Genomic DNA, 11,363 nt, shown 5'->3' on the forward strand with positions numbered 1-11,363 from the left:
GGAGAGATGATGCACTATTGTTGTACTCAGGAATGGACCTGGAACCATTCCATCAGGCCTCTGTCGCCTGTTGTTACAGCGGACCATTGATCATTATATTAATAACCAATAATTCTAATAATTTTGACCGAGAGGCTGTAATTTAGTAATATAGAGGCTGTTATTAGAAACAATAATTCTATTAGTTTCGACTGGGAGGCTGTAGCGTAGTATTATCCACAGGAATTCTCTTTGTTCAGAGCCGAAAGCCCTTAAGAAGTCGGTAAACGTTATTATTATTTCAGTCCGGTTTGTTGGATTCATCTGTTAGTATTCTGAAACTGAAAATCTCCCGAAAATTTCATTATAATGCTAATACACATAGTTGAAGTAATAAACTAGCAGTAACAAATTCAGTATAATTGAATAGTATGATCTACATGGTTGCTGTTAGGTTAGTTTGACACCCCCCAACAACATTTCCCTTTTCAATTAAATCAGGGGAAATTCCATTAACCAAAGATTATTTAAAAACATATGCAAGGAGAGAAGAAATATTGGATGCTACTTCATTGACAATTCGAGAGGAAAATCCAAAATCATCTATAGTAGTTTGATGTGAACATAGGAGTATAGTTGTTAGTATAGGAGTTTGTTTTGAGCACATAGTAAACCTTGAGCATTTAAATGTAAACCTTGAGAATTTAAATTTAGTATGCTTAGAGGAAATTTACATTGGCCAAGAGCAGTGGGTAGTCTTTTACACTTGGAAGGTCACCGTCACTGCCAATTATGGGGCTTAAAATGGCATCTAATTTCAATTTCAATTCCACGGAAACGGTCCATATCAAAGTTTATTTATACTTTATTCGAAAGGATGGTGGATCCCAAAACTGCAAATATCGGCAACATCGTCATACAGGGTACAATATGTAAAACATTTCTCACATAAATAACACCTCTAAGTGTCCACTGCTTGACGGCTAAATAAAATGTCTAATTTTTTATTTTTTTTTTTGCTAAATATTCAATACGAGCGACATGAGTTGTTCATCATGTGATTGAGAAAGATTGTAAAATAAATTAATAAAACCTGCCACACAGATTTGTTTAAAATCACTATTGCTAATTTGAAAGACGCTCAGTGTTGTCAAAATGTGTATCAGCTATATTTCAAGAGAGGCTATGGGCATCAAGTTAAAACTTTTGCTTAATTTTAAGAAGGATGTTGAGCTAGCCAAAAAACTTAGCCCGCTAAGGGTTTTAAGTTGAAACTTTTAAGGAATGGTGTACTAATTAAAAAAAAGCATGTGTATCCAAGTTGTCAAATTGGTGTAACTGCAACTTCTCAGAAATAGCTAAGGGTATTAATTTGAAGCCTTAAGGCAATGATGATGGAGCTATTGCACTAGATCATGAGATATTATATATATCGATAACGGCTTAAGATATTAAGTTGAAACTTTCAGGTAGCGCTGACGGAGAAGCTGAAGTGTTTTAAATCCAAATATATTATTTGAATAGAAGTTATCAAAATGCTGTATAGCAATATGTGTGGAACAGCTAATAATATAACAATCTCATTTATATTTTCTCTGATTTTTTTTTTCAGAATTAGAAGAAGGTGAAACGTCAGCGAATAAGGATGAACTTAACGATCTTAAATACTCTGAGATGCCAGTTAAACAGGAATATAATTCAGCAGCAGTTTTTACACAATTAAAGCTCGACATTGACTTTCCTGGGACTAGTCTATCTGATTGCCAAAATGAAGGTATTATTTAAGAGCAATAATATTCCCCTTTTATTAATCTTTTGTGATTATTTTCTTTTTCTTGATTTGGTAACTTCTATGCATTGTTGTTGTTTTTATTAATCACAAAAGTAAAAATTGTTTTTTTTTATCGTTACCTTTTCTCGGAATTTCGGTTAGAATTAACATTAGTTGAAAAAAAAAAAATAAAGTGTACCAACTACACCTTTTAAGCTGCATACCAAATGCAGCTTAAAAGGAAACGGGGGGCATCTCGCTCTTCAACTCCTCTGTTCCCCTTCCCATTAGATATTATACTAAGTTCAATCTCTTTTTTCGTAATGGTTGAGGTATGTTTTATTTCATTCTAGGATGGAAGAGTGTGAAGTCTCGAAGTTTATTTTAAAATCTTAACTGCTTTTTTTTACAAAAAAAGGGGGAAAGTTTTTTTTTCAGCAGAGTGGGGAGAATGGATTCTTCCCTTCTCCCCAAGGAATATAATTTCAGCAGAGTGGGGAGAAGGGGAGAAGTGGGGAGAAGAATCCAGATTTAGAATCCAGAAAGGAATATAATCAAGAATCCAGAAAGGAATATAATTTCAGCAGAGTGGGGAGAAGGGGAGAAGAATCCAGATTTAGAATCCAGAAAGGAATATAATCAAGAATCCAGAAAGGAATATAATTTCAGCAGAGTGGGGAGAAGGGGAGAAGAATCCAGATTTAGAATCCAGAAAGGAATATAATCAAGAATCCAGAAAGGAATATAATTTCAGCAGAGTGGGGAGAAGGGGAGAAGAATCCAGATTTAGAATCCAGAAAGGAATATAATCAAGAATCCAGAAAGGAATATAATTTCAGCAGAGTGGGGAGAAGGGGAGAAGTGGGGAGAAGAATCCAGATTGTTTCTTTGATTATTTACCTGCTTGAGTAAATTAGGGACTGTTCCCATCCTGGTATCCCATCCTGGCTTTATGAACCCATGCTTTATGGTCCTATCCTGGCTTTATGAAAGTATGTTTAGTATGATAAGATGTTGCAAAATTTCTTTTGAATGCGTTATCAAATAAGTTTGACGCCTCAGATTCTTAAAAAAGTGTAATGTTCTACCTCTTAATAGGGGTGTTTTTTTCTTAGCTTATTTCTGTTTCTACGCCTATTTCGTACTTTTATCCTTTTTTTCTCATTTTATTTTACCTTTTTTGTATGTTAGTTTCTAGGAAACAAAAAGAAGTTATTGCTGTAAGCATTTATATACCTGCAATCTTACAATGTAGGTTATCCTGAGTATTGATCATAGTTAAAACTTCTCTTTGTTATTTATTATAATACTAGCTGTTGGGGTGGCGCTTCGCGCCACCCCAACACCTAGTTGGTGGGGGCGCTTCGCGCCCCCCCAAGCCCCCCCGCGCGCGTAAGTCGTTACGCGCCATAATAGTTACGCGCCATTGTAGTTGTGTCCCTATGTCCCACCTGTGAATATATATATATATATATATATATATATATATATATATATATATATATATATATATATATATATATATATATATATATATATGGTTTTAACTACGTAAAACTTGCGAATATACAACATTCTTTGCTGTCCCATTGTCTTTGCATATAAATAGATTGTCAGGTTTACCGACTCTTGAACATGCAACATATAATGGTCCATGGAAAAACAATCTGTATTCAGATCTATACCTCATGATTCTAATGATTGCCCTTGAGCTTTGTTGATGGTGATTGCTAATCGACCATTCCCTGTCCCGGTGTCCCGGTCGTCATTTATATCCCCCTGTTTCCCCCGGTGTCCCCGTTGTAGTTGTGTCCCTGTGTCCCGGTCGTCATTTATATTCCCTGTGTCCCGGTCGTCATTTGTATCCCGGTGTACCGGTCTGTATATACATTCGTTTTTTAGTTTTGTTTTTCTCCTTTATTTTTTTCCTTTTTTTTTCTTTTTTAGTTTATTTAGATTTTTAGATTTTTTAGTTTTTTTATTAGTTTTTAGTTTTTTTTTCTTTTTAGTTTTTTTTGTAGTTTTTACCTTCTTTTTAGTTTTGTTAGTTTTTTTTTTTACTTATGTCCTGGTCGTCATTTATACTCCCTGTGTCCCGGTGCTTTGTTGATTGCTAATCGAACATTCCTTTTGTCCTGGTCGCTTTCTCTTTGAGTGTCGTCATTTATTTTTTTCTTTTTTAGTTCTTTTAGTTTTTACCTTTTTTAGTTTTTTTTAGTTTTTTAGATGAAAATTTTTTTTAGTTTTTTCCTTTTTTTCTTTTTAGTTTTTTATTGGTTTTTACCTTTATTTTAGCTTATTTTTCAGTTTTTTCCTTTTTTTTAGTTTTTTTTTATTTTTTATTTTTTTTAGTTTTTTACCTTTTTTTAGTTTTTTTAGTTTTTTTAGTTTTTTTAGTTTTTTAGCTTTTTTACTTTTTTTATTAGTTTTTAGTTTTTTTTGTAGTTTTTGCCTTTTTTTAGTTTTTTCAGTTTTTTTTTAGTTTTTTATTGGTTTTTACCTTTATTTTAGCTTATTTTTCAGTTTTTTTCCCTTTTTTTAGTTTTTTTTTAGTTTTTAGTTTTTTTAGTTTTTTACCTTTTTTTTAGTTTTTTTAGTTTTTTTAGTTTTTTAGCTTTTTAGTTTTTTAGCTTTTTTATTTTTTTTATTAGTTTTTAGTTTTTTTTGTAGTTTTTGCCTTTTTTTAGTTTTTTTAGTTTTTTAGCTTTTTTATTAGTTTTTAGTTTTTTTTTGTAGTTTTTGCCTTTTTTTAGTTTTTTTAGTTTTTTAGCTTTTTTATTTTTTTTATTAGTTTTTAGTTTTTTTTTGTAGTTTTTGCCTTTTTTTAGTTTTTTCAGTTTTTACGTCACCTGATCCAGTTTTTTCAGGTGACGTCACCTGATCCATCCACAGATCCACACACAGACAACTTATTTTTATATATATAGATTTGCAGGATCAGCTGCAATTAAAATCTGTAAAATCCTTTCTCAAAGGAAACACAGGTAGAAGTCGTGAAACCATGCACTTAATTAAATTGGTTTATTAGGCCCTAGACGCATTCGACCATTCCTGTTTAAGGAGAATCATTTGCATCAAACTCCTTGATCGAGCCAGTAATGATGAACTCCACAAATTTGCCTTCAACGTTATGATTTAGCCGCTATAATCAAACAAATTGGATTCTGATGGTTCAGTCATATACTTCGCCGTCCACTGCACACCTTCGTCAATATAGCCCTCTGATGTACGCCTCTTCTAGGGTGAAAAGCGATCTGGAGGACAGAAGAAAACATGCATTGCCTGCATCAAGGCAGACCTAGACCCACTAGATGGCTTCAAGAAGTAAAGACGAAGATGGGATAAATCCTTGCTCGAATTGATCGAGTCGGTCTCGAATGACCCAGCCGCTTGTCTTTACATAGTGATGAAGCTAATGGACACCAGGGAGAGTTGATATGCGTGAGGCCTGCTACAACTATAATTAAGTAAGTATAGTTGTTTGTCAATGACGTGGCTCCCAAACTTCAGGCTCAGAAATTTTATTAGAATTAAAAACTTTGAAAGATGAATATTTTTAATAGTTTCATTTATTTTCAAATAATTGATAATTTTCAGAATAAATATTCAGAAAATTCAAATTTTCCAACAGCTTAATACTACCCAATGAATCTTTACGTTGAGGGGATTTTTATCTGTCTTCTGTAATTGCTCTCTGTGTTCCATTACATCGGGTTTATTTAATTCTTATTTGGAAACTAGTGTTTCTTGTTAGCAATAAGAACCTAATAAACAGATTTTTTTTATATTGGAAAATATATTGTTCAACTTCCCTTCATCTTCCTTATTCCTACTCACTTTCTCAAAATGAGAGTTTTAAGGCATACTGCACTTTACCTGGACCCAGTCTTGGCTGTTATCAAAGGCTCGTGACTGCAACTGTTTTGCCATGGACCGAGTTTAATATATGCCTGCGGGTCTACCTCTCCCTCAACCTCATTCTACTTCAGAGATTTGACCCCTAAGCAATTCGCCTGTTTTCAAATATTCAGTTTCATGTTCTTCATCAAAAAAAGGTGTAGATATGATGTACCTAATCACATTTGCTGGTATTTACTTGATCCTGATATTTTTGCCACAACTGGAAGTTTAACCTTAAAAAGCTCAAATGAGCGAGATAAACTGAGTGGCAGATCATTCTTAATGTTATGCTATGGAAAATTGCTTACGTGGCTACTGAAGTTCTTGTGACTTCTGCTTTAATCGAGTCTTTCGGACTTATGGATTAGAGGGGCAAATCTCCTAGTAAATCTACTTGATAAATAAGTTAAATGAATACACTTTGTCATATATTATAGTTGTTGCTAAAATAAAGAAAGTGTTGATTCGAGAATTTTTGTATTTTTTCAATATTCAGTCTTAGATTAATCCGGATGAGGTTTCTTTATCATGAAGAAAAATTGAAGGAAAATTTCTTAATCATTCGATTTGAAAAAGTTCAGTTTCAAACTATCATGGAATTAGTTTGCTGCAGAAGGTCGTGATTGCAGATTCTTTTGTTTATAGGTGTCCGGTTAATTTGTGTATGGGATATTTTATAGGTTAATTTCATATCACACATATTGATGAATATGGTAAACGTTTTGCTACAAAAGTGGTCGCGGTTACTCTGGCTTCTTCTAGTTTCTCCAAATTTTATTTTATTTTTTGATAGGTAGAATAATAATAATAATAATAATAATTTATTTCTTACCCACTTACAAAAGGGAAAAAATGGAGTACAAGCAGAAAAAACAAAGAACTACAAATAACACAAAGAACACAAAAAAAAATAACACAAATATAAGAAAAAAAATATAACAATTTAGCAAAAGAGGCGGATGAGATGATTGTTAGGACCAACACAGATTGGCGCTTCATCAATTAGATTTGAACTTAGTTTTTCCACTGAAAGAACAATATCCGTTGCTTGATATTTACTAATTAACCTTCGGTTCCGAAATGATCGTGGTAAATAAAGTAGGAACTTTAAATACCGATAGTAATCCGTCTTGACCCTCTTTACGTCACCTTTATTCGAAAGCATAAAAAATCCAGCACAAAATAACGCAGAATGGTCGCAGAAACTCGAGTACAGCTTTGTAAGTGCTTGTCGCCGGAAATGTCCACGATTTCCAACAATTTTAGAATACCCCAGTTTAAGCTTAAATTGAATATCCCTAATCATCTGAAAACGAAAAGAACTTAAAGAATTGTAAACAGAAATCCCAAGCCATCGAAAAGAAGTAACTTGTGGTACGGAAAAGGAAATGCAATCCAAAGGATGAGACAAACTAACCCCATTAAATATAAGAAATTCACATTTATCTACATTTAGCAATAATCCAATTCTTGTAAATGCATCAGAACGCATCTAAGACCGGAAATGCATTTCTTCAGAAATGCATCTAAACCGGTCTCTGATCGGACAGAACGCGCTAAACCGGTCTCAGTTCGGCTAATAAGAAGCAAGTCGTCAGCATAAGCTAAGTAGACCACTCTTAGATTGATGCTCTGTAAGTTTTGTATTCATTAGGAGCCACTGCTAGTCGAATATTCTAATTTTAAAGTTTTATTCTATGCCTGTGTAAAATAAAAGGATTATTCCTGTTTCCTAAGCATCAATTTTAGGTCATGAGCATTTTTTAGTTCGAAATTACACTCCTAGTACAGAAACGTCAATAAGAGTAATCTTTAAGATTAAAAATTAAAAAAAAGTTTGTGCTTGTTTCACATAGTAACTTAATTTGGTATTACTTATCTAATTAAATTTACAGAATAGTAAAGTTTTAATTGTTGTTTTTTTCGGTCATCTTGGTGTAATATGCAAGTGTTTGTACTTTTGAACTTTAATTATCTCTCTATTCTAGATGTAAAAATTCCAATTTTTGATTACAAGTATGGATTTTCAGAATTTACATCAAGCAGTATTGACTATCAATTAGAAAAGCACTCAGTTTATCAACCCACTTTGGAAAGGAACAGTAATTTAGAAGATAATCGTAAAACAGGAAACCTGTGTGAGGGAAAACAATATGAGTGTCCTGTTTGTGAGAAAAAATTCACTGAGAAGAGTAATTTGAATAAACATGAAAGAATTCACTCGGGAGCAAAGCCCTATGAGTGTAAAATTTGTGAGAAAAAATTCTCTCAGATATGTCATTTGAAATCGCATGAAAGAATTCACTCTGGGGAAAAGCCATATGAGTGTAAAATATGTGAAAAAAAATTCTCCGTGGCGAGTAGTTTGAAATCGCATGGAAGAATTCACTCAGGGGAAAAGCCCTATGAGTGTAAAACTTGTGAGAAAAAATTTTCTCTGATAAGTCATTTGAAATCGCATGAAAGAATTCACTCTAGGGAAAAGCCATATGAGTGTAAAATATGTGAAAAAAAATTCTCCGTGGCGAGTAGTTTGAAATCGCATGGAAGAATTCACTCAGGGGAAAAGCCCTATGAGTGTAAAACTTGTGAGAAAAAATTCTCTCTGATAAGTAATTTGAAATCGCATGAAAGAATTCACTCTGGGGAAAAGCCATATGAGTGTAAAATTTGTGAAAAAAAATTCTCCCTGGCGAGTAGTTTGAAATCGCATGGAAGAATTCACTCAGGGGAAAAGCCCTATGAGTGTAAAATTTGTGAGAAAAAATTCTCTCTGATAAGTAATTTGAAATCGCATGAAAGAATTCACTCTGGGGAAAAGCCATATGAGTGTAAAATTTGTGAGAAAAAATTTTTCCGTACGAATAATTTGAAATCCCATCAAAGAATTCACTCGAGGGAAATGGGTGTGAACACCCCCTATGGGTGTGAAATTTGTGGGAAAAAATTCTCGGGAATGGAGAGTTTGAAGTTGCATCAAAGAAAAAGTCCTGTGTGTAAAAGGATGCTGACTGAGCCTCAGTTTTGACAACCATGTTTTTGGAGCATTATTTGTCTTTAGTATTGGATTCAGTAAAAAGTCCTTTATTTTTTTTTTTTTTTTATTTAGCGCTCTAAAATTCTGAAATATCATTGTTTGTGTTTTTTTTTTGCTGTATTTTTTTAGTGTCGAATTATAAAAGTTTTGCTTTCTGCAGCAGCTGCCATTTTTGTCCAGGAATTTCATTTTGTCTTTTATACTTAGGCCTAGTCTAAACATTGTCTTCGTCGTTGGTAGTTAGTCTCATTAGTTTAATTAGTCTTCTCATGTTGCCCTACGGAAAAAAAAATCAATCACTGCTATTACATTGACCTGCATATTACATGGCAGAAATGCCCCAAACGGAACCTCCTGATTTTCACCGATGAATGGAATTCTCGTGTTGATCCAGCAGATACAAATTTAAGCTATATCGTTTGTCGGTTCACCTATGGCCAACAGTCTTCCAATTGGAACAGACTGTTCAATTTCATTAGAGATCATCCTTACCATTGTCAACACCATATTCCAGCACAAATCAACAAAAGGTTAACCATCAATTAAAAGGACCTGAAGGTGGAACAACCTCCAGCAAAGTGATTTAAGCATGGAGAAATCAAAATCTCAAGCAGTGAAAGAAGACTTCTGCCTGAAGTTACAGAAAAAGTTACCGGTTGAATTTACAGAACTGTAGGAGGCTTACTATGAGCATTGCCAATCGATTATAAAAGTAGGGGGTGAATAAACTAACCTCTTTGATGTACAAAACTGTGTAAACAGTAAGTGTGTATAGTGCCTCTTCTTATTCGACTATTTTTTAGACTATAATTCAAGCATCCATAGAAATGGGTCCGTTTTCTATACTATATCTACCTTTATGGGACTATTTGGCTCGTTTTTTAGTTTTCATTTTTAAACTTGATTTGGGGAAATTGGTTCCAACTTCCCCCCACTCTAATATTTTGATGCATTTACGCCACTGTATAAGATAGTGAATGGGAGGGAGAATAAGTATCTTCTATTATCTTTTTCGTTTGTAAATAGAAGTCTATTATAAGTGAGTTTTTTTTGCGTAATTTAAGATCCTGAAAATCCCACTAAAATCCTGAAATATCCTGGTTTTGTGTTTTTTGCTGGTGTGTTTTGTTTTCTGCAGTGTCTTTTTAGTGTTCAATCATTAAAGTATACATTTCTGCATTAAATGCTATTTTTGTCCAGGAGTTTCATTTTGTCCTTTATGCCTAGTCTAAATATTGTCTTCGTCGTTAGCAGTTTGTGTCATCAGTTTAATTAGTCTTCTTATGTTGCCCTACAAAAAAAAATTGATAACAGCTATTATACTGATTTGTATTACGGTGTTTCTTCCCAATTTATGCTATATTTTATACAAAACTAAGCTATATCGTTTATCGGTTCACCTATGGCCAGCAGTCCTCCAATTGGAACAGACTATTCAAATTTGTTAGAGACCATCCTTACCATTACCAACACCATATTCCAGCACAAGTCATAAATCAAAAGCACCGGAAGAAGGAGTAGCCCCCAGCAAAGGAAGTTACACATGGAGAAATCAAAATCTCAAGCAGTGAAAAAAGACTTCTGCCTGAAGTAACAGAGCTATTTACAGGTTGAATTTATAGAGCTGCAGGCGATAAGGTTGTGCCTTATCGCCTATTTTATTTAACTTTGTCATTGACCAGATCATGAAAACTCTTGACAAATACAAAGGTGTGACAATCAGTCCAGCACTATCAATAACAGACCTTGATTACGCCGATGATGTGGATATCTTGGCTGAGTCGATAATAGAAGCACAGCTCATGATAGACGACATTGCTGCTAGATCCCATGCTACTGGACTAAGGATCAGCCAATCGAAAACAAAATCGATGCGCACCTCTGGGCTAGATGAAACTCCAATCACATTGAATGGCATTCCAATCGAGGACGTCCAGAATTTCAAACATCTAGGCCCCCTAATAAATCCCAAGGGCGAAGCTCTAAGCGAAATACAAAGTCGCATCTCCGCAGCCTGGGCAGCATTCATACAGCTTCGGAAGTGCCTCTGGTTACGAAATCAAATCTCAAGCAAATAGTGCTTGAAATGCCAACCCCTTGCGCACTGGAAGAAGAAGCCTGGAGGACAAAAAAAGACATGGTTATCAACAGTTAGAGCCGATCTCGAGCCAATGGGAGGTTTCAAGAAGCACGGGCACCGATGGAATAGACAATGGATCCAGTTGATCGAGCCAATCGCACTTGAAAGAGAGCAATGGAGAGACGCATGTCGACAAATTCTGGATGCCACGATGGGCCTGGACAAGGCTCGAACGTGACCCAAGTACAAGTAAGTAAGTATAGAGCTGCAGGAGGCTTACTAAGAGCATTACCAATCGATTATACAAGTAAAGGGCGAGGGGGTTCTATAAAGCTAATGTTAGATCTATTAGTCGTCTAGGACAAGTTCTGAAGATACGATACTCTGATATAAAATTGCCGTACTTCAGAAACATGTTTTTAGATGCTATTGGGGCTGGTAATACCGTCTTGGGTCAGGGCTATTTGAAATTCCCCCTATCACAACCACTCTAATTTTAACTTAAAAAAAAAGAAAAAAAATCAACGATAGGGGAACTTGGAACTGTCAGAAAAACTGATATAAGAAGTTATACTTCAAAAGAACTATAATGACAG

General features: G+C 34.3%; 2 protein-coding genes across 11 annotated transcripts in view; both read left to right on the plus strand.

The window, feature by feature from the left end:
- LOC136037005 (zinc finger protein 583-like) overlaps positions 1 to 9,886 on the plus strand; it is a 32,575-nt gene extending 22,689 nt beyond the window's left edge. For 9 of the 10 annotated variants that reach the window (XM_065719415.1, XM_065719411.1, XM_065719409.1 and 6 more), the window contains 2 exons: positions 1,592 to 1,753; positions 7,639 to 9,886. In XM_065719415.1, the coding sequence (XP_065575487.1) occupies positions 1,592 to 1,753; positions 7,639 to 8,678 (1,202 nt within the window). In that variant the 3' untranslated portion in view covers positions 8,679 to 9,886. Of the gene's footprint in view, positions 1 to 1,591; positions 1,754 to 4,778; positions 4,962 to 7,638 lie in introns of those variants that run through there. The other variant, XM_065719417.1, reaches the window with a different exon arrangement.
- Positions 9,887 to 10,372: 486 nt separating this feature from the next.
- Positions 10,373 to 10,765, plus strand: LOC136037042 (uncharacterized). The gene has a single exon (XM_065719458.1). It carries the CDS (start codon positions 10,373 to 10,375, stop codon positions 10,763 to 10,765), a length of 393 nt encoding a protein of 130 aa, XP_065575530.1.
- Positions 10,766 to 11,363: the final 598 nt, after the last annotated feature.

This window comes from Artemia franciscana, chromosome 16 (genome assembly GCF_032884065.1).
Source record: "Artemia franciscana chromosome 16, ASM3288406v1, whole genome shotgun sequence".
Lineage (NCBI taxonomy): Eukaryota > Metazoa > Arthropoda > Branchiopoda > Anostraca > Artemiidae > Artemia > Artemia franciscana.

Excerpts from the sequence above, each read along its gene's own strand:
- LOC136037042 (XM_065719458.1), top strand. The coding sequence starts at position 10,373 with ATGAAAACTCTTGACAAATACAAAGGTGTGACAATCAGTCCAGCACTA.